The sequence below is a fragment of the Platichthys flesus genome, chromosome 2 (assembly GCF_949316205.1).
Source record: "Platichthys flesus chromosome 2, fPlaFle2.1, whole genome shotgun sequence".
Classification (NCBI taxonomy): Eukaryota; Metazoa; Chordata; class Actinopteri; order Pleuronectiformes; family Pleuronectidae; genus Platichthys; species Platichthys flesus.
The window spans coordinates 18,375,632-18,400,497 of record NC_084946.1 but is presented as its reverse complement, the minus strand read 5'-3'; the positions used below and the strand labels follow the sequence as shown (position 1 = coordinate 18,400,497).

Sequence of the window (24,866 nt, the reverse complement as noted above, 5' to 3'; positions counted from 1 at the left end):
TCTTCCTTTGTGGTTATGTCTATTAATTTTGAGAAAACATGTTGAGGAGCTCCCCTCAGTGATGACAGTAATTTGGCTTTCATATATTCCTATCCTCCAGACACTATTTAGTGCTTCTGTTGTGAGCGTTCGTGTGTGTGTGCGTGTGTGTGTGTGTGTGTTTATAAACATTTGTTTTGCAGGAAGCTGGAGAGTAATGCAACTTTGCTTTGTTTTAGGGGAGACAGTTTGTGCAAAGGAAAATGGAGCATTCAACTGAAAAAACATGACAACAGTACGTTCTTAGTAAAATTGTGATTATCAATTGTGAGGCTTTCAGCTTAGAGTGAGGGAGGTAAGCGGCGGCTAGGGGAAGTTTTATTTCTTAACTTTAAACTGACAGCTCGTCAAAGCAGCAATTGAAAAGCATGGGAAGGTGGATAATGATCATTTATTTGCGTGAAATTCAACCGAGGGGTAGAGGAGAGCTGGACCTGTCGGGTCAGAGGCTTATCTAGCTTTGTTTGGCTGAGTAATTAAATCAGAGGAGAGAGTGAAGTTCTCCCCAGCTCAGCGCCTCATCTTGTTTCCTCTTTAATCAGGTGGCTATTAAACCTCTGATTGCACATCTTCTGACTTCAGCTCAGCTATTAACCAGAATGAAAGCATTGTGTGTGTGTGTGTGTGTGTGTGTGTGTGTGTGTGTGTGTGTGTGTGTGTGTGTGTGTGTGTGTGTGTGTGTGTGTGTGTGTGCGTGTGCGTGTGTGGAGCCATATTGTCTCAAGTTGCAAGGATCATGAGTAAGAGAAATAAAAGGGCAGTGAGTGTGAGGTAGAGAGAAACGAGATACACTTGTTGTATTTCGAGCTCCAACAGCGGCACGCTGTTTCATTTCTTGACTTGATAAATATGTCGCTCCCCAACCATCATCCGTTTCACACAGCACCACCAACCGGTGGGATATAACTGCGACCTCACATTCAAAGCTAAAACCCACGATGATGTGTTGAGCCGGACATGCAGAGGCAGACCTGGTCCTATTCTGCTCTCTTTACTCCCCCAGTCGCAGAGCAGTCCTCTAACACACACAGCTGTAGCTTGTTTATCTGTGCTATCAAAAATTCCAGAGACAGCTTCTTCCTCCACATGCTGCAAATGACATATAACCTCCTTTACAAGGTCATTTTGGATTCCTCATCTGCGCTCCTCAGAGATCGCCTAGATTAGACTGATGCCCCGCTCAGATGGCTACCGCCGGCCCCGCCGCCTGCATACATCCATTCCTATGCGCTCGGCTCGCTGCGGCTGGCACGGACAAGGTTGTTCAGCAAGGAGAGTTAACCTTTGGGGTACTAACAGAAAATGTGTTATTTGTTCTCTGGCGGTGGTCATTTTTTTAGGCTTACAATAAAAACTGGGGAAATCAGATTTTTTGTTTTTTATCCATATATCTCTACCACTTATCCCCTTGAAGGTCGCAGGGGAGCTGGAGCCCAAAGTAACTGACATTGAGTGAGAGGCAGCCTGGACAGGTATATAACAGGGCCAACATACAGAGACAAACACTCGCATCCACACCTACGGCTAATTCAGAGTTTCTTACTAACGTAGCTCCAATCTGCATGGCTTTGGAGGAGGAGGGGAGGAGTCCAGAGAACCTGGAGAAAACCCATGAAGACATGGGGGGGGGACATGGAATCTCCACAAAGAAAATACCATGGCTGAACCGGGATCTGAACCGAGCCTCTGTTATCTGTTCTGCATATTTGTAACGGGGTGCCCAAAGACACAAAACCAAGACTATTTTAAGTGTTAAGCAAAGTTGAATCTATGGCACATAATTAGCTGCTCATTTACAATTCTCTATATTTTGTCCCTGTATGTGAGTTGTGCTTATTTCAAGTGAACCTTGTTCACCAAACTTGTGACATTGTCCTTTACAGCATTAATCTCTTGAATCCCTGGAGATATTAAAATATAGCAGAAATTATGCAAACTGTATCTGCCCCTTATTGAAAAGCAAGCTGGGTAAATTATTTAACATTAATAAGCCCTGCACGGTCCTATATGTGCCAGTTCATGACCGTGCTTCTCTTTGTGTGTGTTCCCACAGCACCAGTCATCCTGAATGAGTTAAACTGGACCCAGGCTCTGGAGCGGGTCTTCATTGAAAACCGCCGGGAGGACAGCTCTCTGCGCTGGCAGGTGTTCGGCAGTGCCACTGGAGTGACTCGATACTACCCAGGTAGGCCACAGGTCACAGAGTCAACAGGCTGCCTCATAACCCACTGTGAGATTAAGTCTAAATTGACCCCAGGGCTCCTCGGCTGCAGAACATTGGCAATCTCTTATCAGATGGTTATATATAGGTAACAGGATCGACAGAATGAAATTATGATTACTTTGATCTAATCTGATCTGAAATATCCTACAGTGCACTGTTCGCCCTATAGCTTATTTTCTTGCCCTCTGCAGCCACTCCATGGAGGGCGCCCAACAAGATCGACCTGTACGATGTCCGCAGAAGACCATGGTAAGTGCCGTCACGGTGAACTCTCCTAATATCACTCATCAATCTACTGAAATATGAAAGATAAGTAATAAGAAAAGAGCATCTTAATAATATTTGAATTTGGGGCATTTGTTTCCTAAAGTGGCTCCTTTGGACACTTAAGGGGCTTTGATGGTGTAATTGTCTTAATGTACTTCACTTATGAATGATGTTGCTCAGATATTTCTTTAAGATTATCATTCATATTATGTAGTATTTTAGTGGTACATTTGTGATTTTGACTCCAATAGATTAGAAATGGTAAATTCATTAGAGCCAGACAGATTTTTGGGAGCTAATGCAGATACCAATATTAGTTAGTAAAAACATCTTGATACCGATATGTCTATCGATATATTAGATTTCATAAAAAGAGAGGTAATTGAGGCGCGATAAGTTTCGATTAAACTTTATTATAAATAACTTTATCACTAAAAGTATTTCTCGATAAAGAGATACAGGCGTGTGTCCTTGGATCCCGAACCCCACAATTGTGCCGACAGTGTGTGAGTGATGTGTAATAGAGAGATGGGCTGCATTGTAAATGCTCTGTATGAATGTGTATGAATGGGTAAATGGCAAAACTATTCTGTAAAGTGCTTTGAGTGGTCATCAAGACAAAAAAAGTGCAGTATAAATACCAACAATTTACCATTTATAAACACAAAGAAAACACAAATATAAATAACTTGAGTTAAGAAAATGAGCATATGTTTTTATTTAGGTGAAATCCAAATCTTTCATATATTTCTTCACATACCCTATTGTAAATGCTCTAGAATCCATGAACTTGCTGAACTTTCAAAGTGCACTGTGTTCTCCTCCAGCTGAGGTTTGTGCAGCTCTGAGCCGACAGACTTGAACAAACAGAAACAGCAGCAGAGGAAAATTGCAGAAATGGAACTTGTCATTGCAACACCTGCTCTGTCGGCGGCAGCAGCACTGTCATGCTGTGTTAAAGTTGTGACAAAGTGTGTTGAGGGGATCTGAGCCCACGCACTCACTCACTCACACACACACACAAGCTTGCCGGAGACACATTTGATTTTTAAATCTTTGCGTAACGAAGCAGTGTCTGTACACGTTGCCACTGCGTTTGTCTTTTATTCTTATATTCAAGATGAGTCCTTTTCATGTGTTCAAAGACGTCGCCTACAAACATGAACATCTTTGAACTATTACTTGTTCTTGCTTCGAGACCACGTGATCATACTCTGTGCAACAGCAGCCATTTCTGTGCCTCACATACATATTTGAATGCAATTCCTTGACAGAAAACATGTTTTTTCAGTAAATGTTCTTACCCAGGAACTTAAATACATGTCTGAATGTTAAGATCCTTTTATGCCTCCAGCACTATGTCTGAAAGAAAAGCTTTAAGTCTGAAATCCAGTCTCGTTTTGTCTCTGTCTGCTGTTGACCTTCTGTGCTCAAGCTATATTGTTTAGAGGAATAGGTTCAGAACGTTTTTTCCTAGCCCGTGTTTATCTCAGTGAGTGATCATGTAGAATGCACTGTATTTTGCTACAAGGGCGAAACAAGATAGGGGCTAATGTTTTTTTATTAAAAGTGCAGCAGCTGATCCCTGTACCGAGGGCCGGGCCGGGTGAGCGTGATCGGCCGGACAGAACTAGGCTGCGTTCACCCGCCCACCCCGGCCTCCTGTCCACCCGTCCACATTCAATCCACTTGCCACTGTCACATCAGCTTTGTGGCAGCCCTGCCTGTTGCCTGGTTACAGGTTGGAGTGAACTGGACATAATCATGACAGCCATGTTGATTAGACCTGACCCCATTTTCCATCTCTGTCTGCGTCCAGCTCAGCGTGAGTGGCTGTTTGAGGTCAGGCCGGGCTGTCACATGAAGTCAACGCAGCTCAGAGCAAACAAACAAAAGACAATGAAAAGAAAACCTTTGCAGTCTGGTCAAATTTGCTTGACAATCAAGATCCTGACATACACAATTTAGAAAATCTTAAAATGTAGCCAGGTTTCAAAGGGAATTAATATATTCTCCATCAAAAGCACATTTAAGGTCAAATCAGTTGCTCACTCGAGGTGTGAGGTGTGAGGCGTGGTGAGCGTTCAATTGATTGAGTTGATCAATCCATAAAAAACATGGAAATTAAAGTGCTAAATGACAGTTAGCAGAGTCCAATGGGAGCAGGTCACGGGTGTAGGTGGGCGTGCAGTGTCCTCGAGCTCTCAGCCATCACCTGTGGGATAAAACTGAGGGAATTATCAGTCCCTCAGTCTTTTCGTGTGTGGAAAAATACTTCTTACTCAGACACTGTGTATAACAGAGGAGTTTAATGTCAGTCAGTCATAGCCGGTACTTATTGTAACATGATGCTTTTGTTTACATTTACTCTCAACACTGATTAGTTTATCTTTAAGAAGAAATTCGAAGGGATCTCCCAACACCTCGGTGTGTCTGCAATCAGGAAACCAACGAGGTGTTCCCTGACAATTAATTAGGTTAACACCCGAAAGAAAGTCTCCCCAGTGCTCCACTGTCACAGCAGGCAACACTGTAAACAGGGGGAGAGACGCTGGAAAACACGAGGCGCCGTGTAGCAGCACAACTTAAAACAAGGATCCGTTCTCTGATCCGTCAGCACAAAACCCGAGTTCGTGGACTTTAATGCTCTTACACATGTTTTGACTGAGGAACTCAGCGTGGAGACGAGAGGGAACAAGGAAAGAGAAAGATGAGGGGGCCTGCCGAGCGGCTGCAGCGTCCGTGACAAGGTTAGACAGAGGCAGAGGTGTGCTTGTGCACAGAGGAGCCCCTTGTCACCCCCCCCCCCCCCCGTCCTCCGTGTTTGTCACTGTCATTTCTGTCGAGCTTTTCTTCAGCCGTCGACATTTCCTGTGGCCTGTTGCTTAGCAACTTGTGCCCAGCCGTGTTGAGTGGCTCGACTTTGGCAGCGAGTGTCACGATATGTCAGGTCACACCGGCCTGATCATAGTCTTAACAGGCTGTCCCCCCCCCGGAGAGGTCGGCAAATCACGCATGTTAGAGTGGTGAGGTAAGACCGTCACGTGAGCTAATGTGACTGCAGTAGATTTCAGAATCCAGTAACACAAGTCAGACAAAACACCTGTCTTACATCAACTCTTTGTGCTTCAGTAGAAACGTAATTTTTGCTTCTTATTTCTGTAAATAAATATCAACTGGGACAATAACACAGCTTTTTTTTTTTTTAAAGGAAGATAAACAAAACATAATTTGGGTGATGGTGAAAATAGCATCTAATCTTCAGGTGTTACGCATGGAGACGGTAAATGGACATTTTAGCATTTTGTAAAAATGTTCCCACAAATTGTTGCCTAGAAAGTGAGATTCAAAATGGGGGATAACATTGTCTGAACAGACCACTGTGAAAATTATAGGGATAAGGTTAATGCCCCAAAATGTCACTTTTCCATGTGTTTCAACTCTAGCTGAGTCATAGGTAGCTCCAATTACAGAATAGTGACATAGGACACACATAAATGAACCCGAAACATCCCAGATACAGATGCTGCCATGTTGACATTATTTGGTGCCAGTCTGTGCATAGTGATGGTGGATTGGTGTGTGGAGCCTTCCGACCAATCACAGATCAACCTCCGCTGTTAATCATTACACAATTTTGCTCCACGTGACACAAAGAAGGAGGGTGTAGCCTTGGTTGTCTCTCCTTCGTGGATCCAGTTGTGGTGAAGGCAAATGACCAATCGCACCGCTCCATAAATTACCCTATTATAAGAACTAAGGGAGTATGAGGACTACTTGGAGCTAAACATATTACAATCAATTTCTACAGCCCCCTCTCACATAAACTAGATCAATTGAATAACAAATACAGAAGTTTGTCATTTGTAGAGATATCGTACCCCCTGGAGAATAATGATACCCACATGTCCTTACAGAAAAATAATTATGACCATTATTCAAGGCCCCACATAGCAATTTGTGTACAAAAGCAACACAGAGATGATAAAAGAAACCACATACAAATCATGTGGTGTGTATATACAAGTTTGAATTACACTTTTGACTGAACAAGTAAACAAAAGCATCAAGAAGAAAGGTTTAGATAAGTAGATGCAAAACATTTGTATGCACATCGTTCTCCTTCAAACCTACCAGCTCTCTTCTGCTCACCCACCACCAGATACAATCGGATCACATCCAGGCTGAGATGTTCCAGATATTGTTGCTTCACAAACACCAGTAAGTCACTGGTTTACACAGACGCAATGCCTGAAACCTTTGCACTGGCTCTGTCTCCGGGGGAAGAGTCTCCCAGTGAAAGATTCGATTTACTGTAATATAGAGAGTAGAGCAGCAGCCATGTTTCATGGTCAGTCCGTAGCGCAAAGGACGAGGAGGAGTGGACGGATGCAGGCAGGGCTGAGCCGGTGGGAGCTGACCAGGTGCTCTCCGTATGAGAAATATCTGAGGGGCCGCCTGCGTCTACAGATGTGCTGTCTCCTCTGTCTGCCCCCCCCCCCCCCACACACACACACACACACACACCCCCACCGCCAACAGCAGCCCCAGGAAAATTAATGGTCCAGTCAACACACTTAATTGTCTCCAATTGCTCTGACATTAATTATTAACATTTGTCCATTATATTGTCTGTTCGCGTTATCAAGGGAAGCGAAGCAGAGGGTGAAGGGAGGCAGAGGGAGGGAGAGAAAAAGCGAAAGGGCGAGGAGAGAAATAATCAGAGGCAGGCATGGAGTCCTGTTAGCCAAGCGTTGCAAAGATCCCATTACCTCCCGGGTTCACAACAGCATGCAGGCTACATCACATATTGATTTCTTCAAAAAGTCAATCTGACCTCTTTGTAAATATTATGACGAGTGGTCAGTCCTCAAAGCTGAGGCCCCCCCCCCCCTACCCAAAAAAAGGATAACCAATATCTAGAGCGCTGAGCTTCACCTCCTCCATCTTTCATTTCTCCTCACCACACTTGAGGGAGACGCTGACTCAAAGAAGAACGACGTGTTATTGGTCAGAGCGAAGGAGACACAGGGCTTTAGCACTTTTACTGATATTGAACCTTGTCTATCTTGAAGAACACAGCAGGAGATTGTCTGGGTCAGACGCATTCACAGCAACAGGATCTTGTGCAATGCAGGAGGCAGGACATGACCTCTCCATTCTGCTGTGGTGAGATCACATGTTTGCGGCACATCAACACTGGCATCGCTTGTCGTCCCCAGAAGCTCTTGAATCACATCGTCGGTCGCTGGGATTTTCCCGCGGGATTCTCACGTTCTACATTTTAGGGACATTTCACAAGTGACTTGGCAGGAAAACCTCTGGAGGATGTCCAGAGCAACTGACATTATGTTGTCACATTCGGCCCCATCTGTGAATGTCTGGAGTTCCGTGCATGTCTAAGAGCAACGGAGGGAGTCAGTCCAAACTGTGACATTTCAGCCAAGCAGTTGGGACACAGACTCTTTATGCAAATGTAACGCTTCAATAACCTAAAGGTACTCTTCTGCTGATAATTAATACGGATGTAGTCTAATACGCAGTAATATTCAATATTCTCTTAACTTTTCCAAAGAAAGTGGAGGAAAAAAGGTTGCACAAAATTCTGTGGGTTCTTCTTGGGCACAACCCAATATGTGGAATTGGCACCACAGCTTCCAATAATCAACCGAAAGTGGAATAAATAAGCGGCAGACAACATCTCTCTCTCCTGCGGGCCCTCTGGGCGCCGTCCTCCTATATTTTTTATCTTAATTCAATCTTTATACGCCTGCCACATCCACAGGAGCTCTAAGAGAGCAGCAGTCCATAAAATAATAAGCCCATCAGCACTACACAAATGCACACGATCGCACCTACAACGCACACATATAGACACACGCCAGTGCATTCTCTGTGTCACATGCATTTCTCCCATTATGGTATATACTCTACTTACAGCTACTGTACATTATACATGTATATAAGGTAATGGAAGATGTTTGCCTGCAGGGGAAACTTCAGGAAGCATGTTGAGGTATTATATATATAGGTATTATACAGGATTTTCAAAGAGGAGACCGTGGTTACCTCCACAATGGTCCCCTAATGACACCACATTTTAATTCACTAGATCTAGATTTTTTATTTTTATTTCTTGAAAATTCTTGAAAAACATTTGTAATGTTAAAGAAAGTCTGGATCCACCCCCTGATCTGGGTTCTTCCTCAGGACAGTCTCCACCCCTCCACAAAATCTCATGGGAATCGGTTGAGTAGATTTTGTGTAATCCTGCCAACAAACAAACAAATGCAGATGAAAAACAAATCTCTGTAGTGGAGGTACTGGCTTAATTTATTATTTTCAGTTTCCATCTTTCTTGTTGTTTTTAGTTTTCATTGGCAGTTTGGTTTTGTTTGGCAACCTAACGACTTGGTTCGGTCCCTGCTCTGCCAGAAATTCTTCCTGGCAAAAAAGCCCCGAAGACAAACATCCCCCATGTGCTGTTTATATAAGAGCTCACACTGTGAGGACAATTCACACATTATAGTGGACACGCACACACACAATGCAGAAGCTACTGTATATACATCCCATTCATTATGTATACACACTGCACAATGCAGCCGATAAACATGCCTCACAACAGACCACAGTGAAATATGAGCTCACACATGACAAACTGACAAACACACACAAATTCTAAACACACACTGTCCCCCGTTCCTTTTTCCTGTGGCACAATACAATAAGCCTGAGCCACTACATGTATCCTCTGCATGTTTCTGAAATGTATGTTGTAGATAATTCCTCCAATTTAAATGTACTGCACAACACTTTGTGGAGAGGGTCAGAGTGCATGAACACAATCTCCTGAGAGAGTCAGCCCCCCCGGCACAGTTAATGTATTGATTTTTACAATGTTACGTCTTGATAAAACGATTTCATGAATTCCAATGAGACTCCTTTTACCAAACTGCCAAAAGAAAGAAGTGAAATACAATCACCACAACCATGGAATATGTAATTGTGTTCAACGCTTGTGAAATGCATTTCTGTTAGATTTATATGAGGGGGGGAGGTGTATATGTTGTGGTGCAGGCTTTAAGCTCCTCATATTCAGAGCAAAACCTTGTTCCACCTCAGTGTAAAGAGCACATGTCTAATACACGCACACACACGGATCAGACTTCATCTTGGTTGTGCGTATTGTTCACATGCACATGTGTGATGGTGTGAACACGTTTTTCCTGTGACATACATGAGGTCTCTTATGGCGTTCTCCACAAATTGCAGCTGCGTCCAGACGTTTGTTTCCATTTCCAGTGTTTGTGTTGGTGATTAATCACAACACGGAAACACAACAACGGACATTTAAACCTTGGTACTAACGACATAGTACTTGCAATTCGTTATTAACTTCACTGATACTGATACATTACGGAAATCCATTCTTTGCTCCAAGGCTGTGACTGATTTATACATCAGTGAATTCTCTCTCAGATTATTCATAGTAGTCACAAATGCCCTTCATAAATTCTCAGAGGTTCTCCCATTCACACACATTCATACGACACCTCTACACACAGCACCTTGTCCATCACACAGCATTAAAAACACTCTCGGCACACAGGCGTCAGGAGCAGTGCGGGTTCATTGAACGCAGACTGGATGAACCGGGGATTGAACCTGCGATCTTCAGATCAGTGGATGAACTATTCCGACTCCTGGGCCACAGCCGTTCACAGAGATCCAATTCACAACAAATAAAAAACAAATACTTTCCCCCATTTGAGCAGCTGGAACCACCAACCCCAGGTTTTATAATTCGTTTCTAAATGAGTTAGTCAATATTCAAAATTGAGTTTGGTTCATTTCCAGTCTATTGATTGTTTTCTGTTTATCATGAGTGAAAAACAATACGCCATTTCAAACAATCAAAACAAACGAAAATGCTTCTAATCTTGTGTCACCGTGATTTGGAGTTTAGTGGTAAATGTAAAATGAACAATGATTTGACTTTTCGATTTATATTTTAAAACAAATGAAACAGTGTAGTGTCAGTATATATAAAGAATGACAAAAAAAGATAATGTTTTTTATTCATTATTTATTTATTATATATTATTCTTATTGACTGTATGTATCATAGTTAAGGTCATTGTAAAAGAAATCCACCGAATATATTTTTTTTTATTCCAACAAAGTCTTCACTACAAGAGTCTCGACACGCATGTAACTGTGAAGTAGTTCATTTGTATTTATTTTATTTTTAAAGTCCCTTTTTAACTCAAACTCAAAAAAACATATTTTAAACATATTAAAGTTTGACTTGGAAGTTACAGCTGAATTGCCAACAAAGGTTTTTTAATTCATATACCAACTAACTCATGACTATGATGAGCAGATATAAACAGGTTGAAGCCAAGGGGAGCTGGACTCACATACAGAGCTTTCACATTCAATTTCCCTCTGTGATGAGTGAACCAGATCTGACTCATGCCGATATGTAAATGCAGCAGTGATGTTGGAGCAAAACATAATGTCAGCGATGATGGTTTGGCACCGGCGGTCAGACGCTGGTCATAACTTCCAGCGAGCAGACAGGGAGGCGGTGGTCTGATGTGTGGCGTCCACCGGCTGACGGCTGTGTCACCGTGGCACAGAGTGGGCGCAGGGCCCCAGTTCAACACCAGCCAGGCCCATCTGCTTGTCACCTGGCCTTGGCACGCCGGAGACTGGGTAATGACAGGGAAAGAATGGCATCAGTGGGCAGAAGCTGAGAGGTAATTACTGACTGGAATCCATGCAGAAACGACACATCTGGAACCATGAGTCAAAACGGGGGGGGTATTATACACCGACACCTGCGATTCTTATCCGTCAGAAACCGTGGAGCCGCAGATCAGCCCCGGAGGCTCGGAAATCCTTGACTCCATCCCGCTCGCTCTGATCCTGATGTTCAATTCAGCCGCGCTTCAGGCGCTGGAGAGGCAGAGAGAGATCTGCCGGGGAGATCGGTCGGAGGAGGAGGAGCGCGAGAGTTTCAGCACTGAGTGAAGCTATTCCGGCTCTCGTGTGCTAGCCTGCTCCTCTTCATCGCTGCTCACACGTTTCCTCTTGGACCCCCCATTACCGCTGAGCAGTGCTGCCTCTCTCAAAGCTGGACAGAAACGATCCGCTTGGAAGCGATGCTTTTCTTGGCAGATTTCAGGGCCAAAGTTGACACAGGCGCCCGTTGTGAGAGTTTACACTGCGAGATGACCCATAATGACTGACTAACAGACGTCTGCATTGCCGGATAATTAACATTAAGACCCCCCCCCCCCCCTTCAAAATAACTCATCCCGTCAAAAGGGCCATTCTCTGCCATGAGAAATAGACTGACCGGAGGAGTTAATGAAATCCTGCCGTTGGTCCCGCAGGCGCAGCCCTCGCCAAATGACCCTCCTTCAAGCCCCAGACAGGGTGTCTCCGTCCACGAGCCTGAGGGGACGGAGACGCGGGCCACATTCTGACTGAGTCTCTCCGTCCTGCATCGATGATCGCCCTCGCAAAACCCCCTCTGCCCCAAAAGAAAGAAGTCGCAACAGTGTGGAGTCTCACATCTATCCGTCTCCCCCTCTCGCTCCCACAAATTAAGATTTCAGTAATTAAATTGATAAAAGTCCTGCATGCCAGTATGCCTCATGGTTCCAGACCTGATTGCATATACGCCGCACAGTCGTAGAGAGCTGCAGAAGTTCTACCTTTGATGTGGCATTCTTTATTATTGAAAATAATTGGATTCTCCCTCCCCCCCTCTCTCTCCCTCTCACATACACACATTCACTCTGGGCATGCTCAGTTAATCGACCTCTTGCGAGGTAGAGCTGGTGCAGAGCCTTCTCTCCCTCCATCGAGGGGGGGGGGGGGGGGGGGGCTTCCAGGCAGCTTTTCCACTGAGCGGGGACCAGGTTGTGTCAAAAAAAGGGATTTGAGGCGGCCCAGGCACTGTGCTGAGGGACTTCACTTCAGCACGGGGGCAGGGGTCAGGGGTCAGGCTGCAGGTTGGAGTGGCGCCTGCCAGGGAGTGGGAGCGCCGGGGCTGGCGGGAGCAGTGGCAAAGCCTGCCGGGGCTCCGTCGCTCTACCACCATATCAGCTTGGCCGAGCACAAGAAAAAAGCCTGGCCCGCAGGCAGCTGGCTTCTCTCCACACTCAGCGGAACGACTGATTATCAGCAGAAAGAGACCCCTGATGATTACTGTGCCTAAGACGGCTGCTAACTGCTCGCCTGCTCACTCCTCAGAATGTCAAACTAGTCCTCACATTTGGAACCCCCCCCCCCCCCCCAATGTGCCATGGAGAAGCTTATAAAGTCCATCAATTCCAGCTCTCTTTGTACGAGGGGTGAATGTGAATTTAATTGCCACTGGAACAGAAAGAGATACTTTTAGATTTCCCTCCGTATGTCACCCTCTATCACTTGTGGACGGACAGTACACGTGAAGTCTCGTCCAGAACACGAGTCTGTCTGCCCCTCGCCGGTTCAGTGGCGTCTTTGCCTCGCGGGCCTGTACGCTGAGCCGCGGCCGACACAACAGCCCTATTTTAGGAGCTTTTCTTTGCGGCAGACGCATAATGGTCCAAAGCAGCACCCCCCCCCCCCCCCGACCAATGGATTGCCAGAGTGAATAATGCGTTTGATGCCCGACTGATGAGTCATCAAAGAAACAGAACATCAGCTATCTCACTTTCACTGACAGCACTTAGCTCAGCACACATTCTCCACTGCACAGGTGAACAGAGCTCGGGCTGCTCCCCGACAAGTTCATATGAATTTCAAGTGACCAAATCTAAAGCCTGTTAGATTGTATGCGTCCCCGTAGCGTGACTGAAGACAAATATATTCTTATATGTCATTTGTGCTCATTTCAAATTATTTGTCGTTCTTTTACCTTCTTATAAAAGTGGGTACTTCTATTTCTTAGCGTTATTATAGGTATTCTAAACCCAGATCTAGGTAGAATGAATGAACTAATTTAATCATATTGATTGGTATTGAAAGTAGAATGTGCCTAGTTTTGTGAATGTGTTTCAACACCACCTAAACGAACATCAGTGGGTCTAAAATAAATAATTAGCATTGTGGTAATATATATATATTCGACTAGAGCATTTTTAAACACAGTGTTAAATATCAGAGGTATCATTAAAACCTGTGTGGAGCCTTTGTTGATGTACAGTCTGTTAATTTGCATGGCTTTCAGACGGTGGCTTGTTAAACAGGCTGTTGGAGGTTGTACAGTCCAGTACCGACCATTGTCCCACATGTATTATTATACACTTAGACCATAAACTAGCAATTACTTCGGCTTATGCAGTAATTATTTAGAGAAGGCTTTGTTGTTCAGGAATAGAGGAGTATCTCCGTTGAAGTCGGTCGACAGAAGCTGTTGCCAACACTGAAGTACATAGCACAACTTATTAACTCTTCTAAGCACATAAGCCTTTTCTGTATTCTGTAGCTTAAGTGGGCTCAGCCGTGGTCGCCTCCAATCACCGGGGCTCCGCCTCATTGTGACTTGGCTCCTTTCTTTGGTGCAATTCATAAAGAATATTGGGGGGGGAATTAACTGTCATTATTTGTGTCTTCTCGTGCAGGTACATCCAAGGTGCAGCGTCTCCAAAGGACATGGTCATCATTGTGGATGTGTGAGTGTCTCACTGGCTCCTCTCTTCCTACATGTCCCCCCCGTAGCTAGAGTGAGCGTGTGTGTCTGCTTCAAAGGGCACTAGTGCCACCTGTTGGTCTGAGGGAAGCCTGAAGCCTGAAGTCAGAGGGAAGACGAATGCTCCTCATCTGCCCGCACCGCTCTCTAAAACATGCCCTATAAAAGGGACATGAACAGAGCATGTGTTTCTCACATGAAGCTCCTGAGATTCAGCCTGTTCTTTGTTGCTTCTCCTCTGCAGGAGCGGGAGTGTCAGCGGGCTCACCCTGAAGCTCATGAAAGCCTCTGTCATAGAGATGCTGGAAACGCTTTCAGATGACGACTACGTGAACGTGGCCAGGGTGAGTGGAAGTTCAGCTCATGTTATTAATCGTACCAATCACTCCTGGAAAAACTATGATAACGCAACTTGTTTGTTGTATTTATTAAGCAGGTGGTAATCAAGCAGTGTGCTCGTACTGCTGCTCCCAGTTGATTGCCTGCAGCAGGAACATTGCACTTCCCTCATTACAGTGTATTTGCTCCCCCTGCATCACCGGTGACCAAGTGGGATTTTGCCTGCCTGTCTCTCTCACTCTCTGCTGATTACTAAGCTTTCTATTAGGACTGATGTTTAGGGGAATATTAACGTTATCCTACGTTGCAGGACAGATAACGCACACACACACACACACACACACACACACACACACATCTGCGTGCATGGTGCGGTGGCTCTCTTCGGAGACTTCCTTCGGTAATCCTTCATAATCCATTGCTCTTAGCCACTGTATGCCTTTAAATCCCAGCTCTAAGAGCAATAAATGAGCTCGGTAATCTGGGTGGGAACGCATCTGATTTTCACCCCTATAAAGAACAGCTCACTGTGAAATGTTTGCAAACACAAAAGAGTATAGTAAGTAAAAAATTTGCCGAAACTAATCATCACACACCATAAAGACACACTTCTTTATGACACTACTACTGTGATGGCACTATACTTACTCGGAATGATACACTATTTATCTCAGATAATTTTTTTATTATTATTTATTATAGATAATAGATGTACCCAAGTTTTTATTTTCCAGATTTTGTTTCCTAGCTGCTGTATATCTCAACCTTTATAATACAAGAGATCAGAATCAGAATTTTGGGCCAAGTATGTTGGAATTTGGTTCCGGCAGTTGGTGACTCTCATGTAAAAGGGGACATTATGATAGGAAACCTATTTATCTTTCTCAGGTTTTCCTTCCTCTCATGTGTTATATTGTCTTATTTTATATGTAAAAGTCAGTCCGGCCGGTACTTCTGTCCCAGTTTGATGTCACATGACATCATGATGCACGATATTTGCACGATGCCCACCTAGTGGCTATAGTCTGACACACCACATAAACCCCTGCAAAGCGAGGTTGACATTTCTTACACGGGCCGGAAGCAGTTGACCAATCACAAAAGAGAGCGCCTTCTGTCCAATCAGAGCACACTGAGTTTTATCGGGGGAGATTTTTTAAAGAGAGAGGACCGAATACCAGGTGTTTCAAACAGAGGCTGAAAAGAGGAGCTGCAGCAATAGACAGTACGAGGACACAAATAGAAATATAAACCATAGTTTGTCTCCTTTGAGATACATTTAGTAATTGTTTTACAAAACACAGCATACAAACATCGTATATATTATTAATATAAAAGGCAAAGACTATTAATGTAGTGTGAGTGGGAATGAAATTGTGATGTACGTGTATTTATATGAAACAGTATTTGTAGATGTGAAGCAGCCACTAATAACTCTCTGAAGAAACAAGGCAGAGACGATGATAATGGATAAAAGACGCTGATGACTGAAAGAAAGAAACTGCTCCTGTGTCTGTTAATTTGAGAAGAGAAAAGTTAAAAAACACTGTGTCCAGGCTTTGAGGAATCTAATGATTGAAGAGATGTGATAGCAACAGAGTGATGATTAATGAAAATGTGTCTCTGAATAATTTTTGTGTCCTGGATATCTTTGTCTGCTATAATTTAAAAGTGAGAAATGTCATCTTTTTCACTCACAAAGCGTTTTTACATCAATCCGGCCTGAAATGTCAGTAGATTTTGAAGGTGACCTTCAAGAAGGCCTAACATTTGCTATTACAGACGCTGCTGTTAATATTGTAATCACACACAGGCACTGCACACACAAGGAATTACACACACACATGCACACGCACTCGTTTAGGCTAATTGGGTGGATGGGATGAGACAGATGATATTACCTTGGCTGGGTTTCTGCTCAGTGGTTTGCTCATGGTGTTTCAGGTGCACCTGGTCTTTGTGTGGAAAGTTGTAATTACCAGTGTTTACTGTCACCCAGAGAGCAGCAGACACATCTGCACACACCCACGCCTGCATCATGTCCCCGTGAACCACGCACACGTATGACAGAGAAAACACAGAAAGGCACAATCTGACAGTAATGCTCACCTCTCTTTGTGTTTCCCCCGCGTAGTTCAACGAGAAGGCCGACGCGGTCGTTCCTTGCTTCAAGACTTTGGTCCAGGCCAACTTTCGCAACAAGAAGATCTTTAAGGACGCCGTCATGCACATGCAGGCCAAAGGAACCACAGATTACAAGTCTGGCTTCACGTTCGCCTTTGAACAGCTTCTCAATGTAAGTGCCAACCCGCCTCTCAGGGTTGGTCCTTGGCCGACAGTGTGTGCACTTCCAGAAAGTCAAAGATAACCCCGCTGAAACTACAGTGTAGCTCCAGTGCATTCTGCCACAGTCACTGTCTAATCCAATTATCAAAGCAGAGTTTACAGGGATACAACAGGGCTGACAGTGAGGGGCTCAGGTTTGCAGAAGACACTTCCAGGGCGCTGTCATTGTCGCAGATTGGTGTGATTGCAACTGCTGCTGCGGTGGAGCAGCACTGGTGTCTGCAGTAGCCGGCACAGCGGTGAAGTCTGTGAGCAGCAGGCGTCCACGTGCTCGCAACACAGGTGCTGCCTCAGCGCCGTATGCTGCTGTGTATTTTAGGTGGCTGCCACCCTAATGGGCTCTGATGGGATGATTGATGAGCGCGGCCCAGAGGAGATCAGCCACAGACACTTTATATTCCTCTGCTGGGGTGGGAGGCGGAGAGGCGGAGAGCCAAGTGCCGGCTGCATGCCCCCCCCCCCTTCTCTTTGCCAGCAGAATGAGAAATAAAAAAGGCCCCTTTAATCACTGTCCGTGGCTGACTCACTCCTGTGATTTGTGGCAGAAGCACAATAAAATTGTGTAATTGTAGCAATATTATTTATCTTTATTAGAATCTTGTCAGATTGACATGCCGCTGGCCTGCATATCAATGGCAGCTGCTGTGCAGGCAGGCTGGGGGGCGGGCATCAAAGCCGAATGCTAAAAGCTGGTGCCGGGCTACGTGCATGTAGTGCTGACATGCTGGTGGAAGTGCTCCTGACACAATCAAATGTAACGCTACAATAATGTTGCGCTCTGTGCTTCAAATGAAATTCAAAAAATCCTAATGATAATGGTAAACTCACAATATGAGCCAGCGCACGAGTTCCAGGAGGGAAATATGTAAACGCTAATGAATAGTCAAGAGTAAAAGCTGAGAGAGGAGTAGAACCCGAACGATAAATCAGTCGGCCGATATGAGCTTTTCACAGACCGCGTTTGTTTGCTGATATGCATCGATATTAAATATTTTATTTCAGTAAACAATACATAGAAGAAGTCAATGTTGATATTTAACATAGAAATTATATTTATTTTCTTAATTCAAGGTCTGTATATTTGTTAAGTTATTTTATGTTAGGTTTATGGTTAAACTGCAGAATATCAAACCTTCATTACGTTTCTTTATTATTATAAGAGTTAATATTATTTCGTTTTATGTATAGATATATAGATATTTCAGGGTCTGTGTGGCTTTCATCCAGATTCTCAGGCTTCCTCCCAGAGTCCAAAGACATGCAGCTTAGTTTGACTGGCGATTCTAAATTGCCAGTATGTCAGTCCTGTGAAGAAATGGCGCCCTGTCAGGGGTATACACCACCTTTTGCCCAATGGGATTGGCTGCAGCCCCCCAGCAACCCTCCAATGATAAACAGTTTAGACAATGGATGGATGGATGGATGGATAAAAATGACTTGTGAATGTGCAATATGTAATATTTTATGTTGTGCAAACCTTCTCTTTTATTCTTTGACACATTTAGCGTAGCACTGTTCTGAATGATGTTCCAGCCGTCCTCACCTGTCTCCTTTCTTCTCTCCCTCCCTCCTCCCTCTCCTCTCTCCCCGTGTGCCACAGGAGAGCAGCGCCCCGAGGGCCACCTGCAATAAGATGATAATGATGTTTACAGATGGCGGGGAGGATCGTGCACAGGACATCTTTGAGAAGTACAACTGGCCCAACAAAACGGTGAGCCTGTCCCCACGAGGCTGTTATCTATTCTTCTTCTACTCCCTGCTCTGCCAGCCCAAGAAACCGTGCATGTCCAGAGACTGTGTTCGCACGGCCCTGTTCTCCCCGCCTCCCCCCCGTCTCCCACTCCGTCTCCAGCTGACATTGTCTCATTATAGCACAGGCAGTTGTGTGAGTTAGGCTGTCAGACATGCCAAGCTCTCCAATCTGTGCATCTGAGCACCCTCTCCAAGCTTTCTTCACTTCCATTTTGGCTCCTCTGATTCAGGCTTTTCCATCTCTTTACTCTTCAACCCTCTCTCTCTCTATCTCTTTCACTCTCTGTCTCTCTCAGTCTGTTTCCCTTCCCCTCTCTCTCTCTCTCTTCCTCTGTCTCTTTTGTTGTTTAGCTGCTGGTGTTAACAGCTCTGACCTGCTGACTAATTAGCCACTTTATCATCAGAGCCTCTAAAATTTAAACCGGCAGAAAACGAATTTGTGTCGTTTTTGTTCCCGTCTTGTCTTATTTTCATCCCCCAGTCCCCCCGTCCCATCCCTCCCAGCACCACCAGTATTTATTCTGATATAGGTTTACCATCGAACTCCCTCGTGACGGCTGCTGTCATATAGTGATAATCTGCAGCTTGACAACTCTCTCACTACAGTGTTGAGATGGAAGCAGTTGTGTGACTTGACAACAACTATGGTTGTCCAGAAGCAGGGTTGCAGGGTGAAGTTTTGCTCTTGGCTCTTTCGGAACTTCGTTTTTTGGGGCTCATTTGATATTATCTGTACTATTTTACCATTTCTTCCAATAATGTATCTCGTCTTTTTCTCCATCCAGGTTCGTGTGTTCACCTTCTCTGTTGGCCAACATAATTATGACGTCACACCTCTACAGTGGATCGCCTGTGCCAATAAAGGTGAGGGAATAAAATGCGTCTGGTGAAGCATGTTTTATAGCAAAGTATTTAAGAGACCTAAGCGGCAGAGGAGTGATTTCATCGATGGATAAATATTTTTATTTTTTTAAATCCGTCCTTTTATTGTGTATTACATCGTCGATGTAAACGATGAAAACAATCCTACAGTGGACGCTCAATCTCTGCGAGCCCTCCGTAAGGATCAGTTGTTGCCAAAACTGTGAAATCAATTATAAAACAAGGTAAAGCACAAACAAGGATCAATAAAAATAAATAAGATGGAAACTTTTTCCTTCACCTGTTGTATTCTGATGGATTCCTAATGTGAAATTCAAGCCCAATATAGGGCCCCTACAAAAGTTTGTCTGTGACCTGTCTACTCTCTGTAGTTTAAACTACAGGTGGAACAAAGCAAATATCATTCAGATGACATCCAGGTCAAGAAGTTAAAACTTTCAACCAGGAAGTAAATTAAATAAAACTAGGTTGGCAGTCAGTAGCGCATGTACCTCCACCAAGACCCAATAGTCCCTTTAAACTCATTAAGACACTCATAGATATCAGTCCCTTAAATATGTGTGATATTTTTTCATCATGAACCATGACCCCTTCGAAAACTGTCCCATCCATCCAAGTTTCGTTGAATTCCGTTCAGTAGTTTTCACGTAATCCTCCTGACGACCAACAAACCAAATGGATAATGGTTCAAACATTGGTTTTCTTGGTGGAGATAATAGCAAAATATTTAAACTTGGATTTGAAACACATAACCCTAACACATCACTAAGATTTATCTACATGTCTTTCTTTGAGCGTGTGATGGCCAAATACATTTTTCCTTCATCTAAAGCCACTACAGTCCCAGAAATAACCCAACGAGCTGCTCGCCTGCCTCCGACCGACAGCCTGACAACTCACATGACTCAGCGGCTCCTCTCCTACACTGTCCGCATGAATCTCATATTGACTCAGCCCGTTTTAGCCCGACCCCAGTCAGACCGTCGTGGCTGTTGTGCTCAGATCTGAACGCCGCCGCTTGTCAATTCACAACCCGCTTCTCCTCTTTCTCTCTTTTGTGGTTTGATTTAATTTGGTTCCTCGGTGTTGCAGTTCATCCGGAGCGGCTCCTTTACGAGGCCTTTAGCTGTCTGTGTGAAGCCCTGGCCAAACCCCTGCCGCTGATTAGCTTATTGCCACTGGAGCCAAGTGCTTCAGAAGTATCTCCCCAGAAGTTGTTATTAATTAGCAGGAGGAGTCTGGTAGCGGGATGATTACCGTGCCATCTCCCCGTCAGGCGGGGGAAAGTCCAGGATTACGCCTCTGTGCCAACATGCTCTCCACTGTTCGCGACTGTAGTGATTACCAGGCTACTAAAGACTATGCCAGCATAAGACAATAGTGTTGACACACCAGCCTCAATGGAGCTGTCCTCTCACATCTTCAATACTTATTACTCTTTGGTATCTCACTCCAACAGAGCCAGCTCCCTGACACTTCCACAGGCCCTAACCCTTCACCCGTGACATACATATTTGACAAAACGCAGAAGTACACACAAAGACTCACACGCAGACGCACAACTGGGCCACTCGTGGATGCTAGCTGTTGTCTCTCTCGAGCTCCAAGCCCCTCTTAAGAAGAAAGTAACCTCTCTTTGACTCTGAGGACAATGAAGCCATTTATCCATGCTACAACAAAATCCAAAACCGAGAGGAGCGTTATCTTCCAAAAAGGAGGAAGAGAACTGGTGAAGTGGAGGATAAAATGTGATCTACTGCATTGGTGATCCTAATTCTCCCACAAAAGTGCTGCCTTTAATCCATAGCTGGAAGAAAAATATAACATATTGCAAAAATTCAAGATTGCCTGTCGCATAAGAAGTAAAATCCTCAAACCTATCAGTTACACCGTGAGATGAGATAAGTTTATTACGTAAATGCTAAATGGTTTATTCGTTGTCTCAAACCAGTCAAAGTGAATATGAGCTGAAAGTAGCTGATCTACCTACTAAGAAAAGACACACTCATACTACTCAAACATTGCATGATTATAATACACGTACTGACTGTAACTGACAATGATTAATGCAGGACATTACCCCAATCCAGTTAATAAGAGAACACAATCAACATGTCTAATTATATACAGTATATCTTATAGTCTCGTAATTTGGATGACACCATCCATCCATTCATTCATTATCTGTACCGCTTATCCTCTCAGTCCCAGATGAAATAGGAGGAGAGGTGGTTTACACCCTGAACAGACCACCAGCGAATCACAGGACCGACATGAAGAGACAACCAGAGCCGGCCCTAGCCTTCATAGGGCCCTAAACAGAATTTGATTTGAGGGCCCCCCACCGCCTAGTGCCACCAATTTTATTGACTCAAGGCTTGATCATTCACACACTGTTCATACAATTCAGCTGTATTAGTTGTAGCTGTGTTGCTTATAGATATGCAAGCCTTTATGCTTCGAATGTTTTTCATCTTAATAAGTATGAACATACGGACACACATGACCTCTGTCAGACAGATGTGAAAAAAATGAATAGTGTTGATCCTAAATTACCAAATCACCCCTTTATTATTAAATGGTACAAGCCATTAATCTTGCTTTACCCACAGTCATAAAAAGCACAAAAGTAGATGATATTGAAATGACCTTTTTAATAAAGATTCAATGGCTATACTTGGAGATAGTGCTTTGGTTGTTACGACTCTAATGAATCCAGATATTTTCTGTACTTCTCACCAGGTACAGATGTTTCCTTAAACATTGATACGTAGCTTCCTAAAGTCCCTTAACTGCATGGCCTGCAAACTCTCAATGGGTGAGGCTAAGCGGCTACACACAGTAACTCACAGATACTGCAGAGCACGTGGCTGAAAGGTTCACCTCACCCACTGAGAGATCTGCTATTATTTGACAACAACCATTCCCACTCATATTCACACCCACGGACAATTCAGAGTTTCTGATTAAACTGATCCCCAATCTGTTTGTCTCTGGGCTGTGGGAGGAAGCCGTAGTAATGGGAGAGAAACCCACGCAGACACGGGGAGAACACGCAAACTCCACGCAGGAAGACCCCGAGCGAACCAGGAGTTGGATCAGTGCCATACCAATGCACCACCGCCCCTGACCCTCTCCCTCGGTCACCATGTATTTGCCAAAACAGAATCAATCTGACACCAATCTGAGGACGACGTTTGAGGAAAACTGACTTCTAACGGTGCCGAAGCTTTATGTAAATGAGTTTCACGGGGGAAAATAGGTTATTGATTAAAATCATAATTGCTCCTCTCGCAGCAGATCTCCCTCGCAGCACAGACGAGATCCACATTACATCCTCCCTCTCTAGTGTCTGCCCACATTCTCCTCTCTGCACCTCTCGCCGAGCTGCGCCCTACTATCACACATGACACCTCTGTATGGCACACAGCCAACAGCTCTGTGACAAACTGCTGCTCCGAGGAGAACTATAGCAAATAGCTGCACCCTGTGACTGCGTGTATGTGTGTGAGTGTGTGTGTGTGTGTGTGTTTGTGTGTGAGTGTGTGAGTGTGTGTGTGTATAACGTCTGCATGCTCGCATGTGCAAATGATAAATACAGAGGAGTCAAATCTCGATGCAAACTGCTGTTGCAAAGTGCATAATGTATCAAAATAATGAGAGGCATCTTTGCCTTTTAACATTCCGGGGATGCTGTCTCCATTTCACGGCTCTTTGTATAAACACTCATGGCTTTAATAGCGCGGGGAGCGGCGTGGTTATTGACCCAGGCGGTCACTCTCCTCCACTCCTAAGCAGCGGCGGCAGCGCCTGGGGCTCCGCGGTCCCAAGGAGCCGCCACCTTTACATCCTGCAGCTCCACCACGAGTGCAGGGAGAGGTCAATGGCCACAGGCTCCATCATGCCTGTGTGACTCTGCATCATCAGCCGGAAATGATAGCGCTGCATGCACCTAATAACTGTGGAGAGATTAGACTCCAATCTGAAAATGGAATCGCTGTTGCACTCGGTGTGACTGTGAAACTCTTGAAAAATGTGAATCCATCGCGAAGGAGCATGGGACACAAAGTTTGTGTTGGGAAGAGTATTGATCCTCTTTTTCTTTCCTTTATTTTCAGGATACTACTTTGAAATTCCATCGATTGGAGCCATCCGAATCAACACCCAGGTGAGATGTCTGGAGTCTCTGTCGGCTCGGCTGAACGCACCTTTATGAATCCACAAAAGCAAATCTGTTTCAAGCAAGAGTCTATTCTTCCTTCGTGGCTGCTTTAGAAGATGATAATTACTCAGATGGTAGATATCTTTAGGTGCAGCACAACGGAGGCACAGAGGGAGGTGCAGCCGTGTGACTGAAGACAGGAGGGGACCGAGGTGGAGATCCGGGGATAACAAACGTGGTTGTGGTCTTCTCTATAAGAAATGTGTTTTTGGAAGCTTTCAGATCATTTTCTCTCTTCGTCCATCAGACACACAAACACACCTCTGGTTCGTCACACACCCTGGGCCCTTCCACCCCCCCTCTCCACACTCGCTAAAGGCACCATGGGCTTTCGAGAGGCCCTTGGGATAACCTCATACCAGCTGTAGAAATTGACTCAGTTGCTGGAAGGTGCTGGGAGGGGGAGGGGCTACTGCACACACCCCTCTCTCATCCCACCGGTCCCTAGCCCGCACCCCCCCCCCCCCCCCCCCACACCCCCCCGTGAGCGATCAGGGCCCAGAATAGACTGTCAGCTGTTCCATTAACTCTGGCATATTTATATTCTGAGAACTGCCACTTTACTCTAATAGGTTTTCTGAAGGTGGGTGACTGCAGCACCTCTGTGTGTGTGCGTGTGTGTGTGCGTGTGTGTGTGTGTGTGCCTGTGTGTGCACGTGTCTAGGCACAGAAGACACGTGCCTCGCACACACTCATCACACGGTCTCACTCGACAAAGATGACAACATTCAAATAATGGATGGACTACAGACGGCAGGAAAATGTTGTTATTAATGTTGCCCTGAGTCATATGTGGGAAGAGTGGAATGGCTTTGAAACTATGAGTGGTCATAAGTATGTTGTGTTTTCGTGTGTTTACCTGGGACTGATTTGTTATTTTTTTTGTTGTGACTTATTTCATCCGTACTGGATTCTCTATAATTCATCTCAGTGGAGCCACAATAACCAGTCCAGGCATCAGCTAGGAGGTTTTGTCTGTACAGGGTACTGTCTGTAGTTGTGGCTGTTACACTTCCCCGCGGAGACAGTAGCGTTTAATCAACACGCAGGGGTGCTGCCGGGGTCTGTGCGGCTCCGGCTCCTCTGGACCACACATCTGCGGT

The 24,866-nt window shown here is 44.8% G+C and overlaps 1 protein-coding gene across 1 annotated transcript in view; it reads left to right on the top strand.

Annotated features, from left to right (window-relative positions):
- The window catches only part of cacna2d2a (calcium channel, voltage-dependent, alpha 2/delta subunit 2a), a 144,618-nt gene that overhangs the window by 101,899 nt on the left and 17,853 nt on the right, over positions 1-24,866 (top strand). The window contains exons 7-14 of the mRNA XM_062404065.1: positions 2,093-2,224; positions 2,455-2,512; positions 14,155-14,205; positions 14,467-14,566; positions 16,696-16,857; positions 18,508-18,618; positions 19,445-19,523; positions 23,660-23,709. Of these exons, the coding sequence (XP_062260049.1) occupies positions 2,093-2,224; positions 2,455-2,512; positions 14,155-14,205; positions 14,467-14,566; positions 16,696-16,857; positions 18,508-18,618; positions 19,445-19,523; positions 23,660-23,709 (743 nt within the window). The remainder of the gene's footprint in view (positions 1-2,092; positions 2,225-2,454; positions 2,513-14,154; positions 14,206-14,466; positions 14,567-16,695; positions 16,858-18,507; positions 18,619-19,444; positions 19,524-23,659; positions 23,710-24,866) is intronic.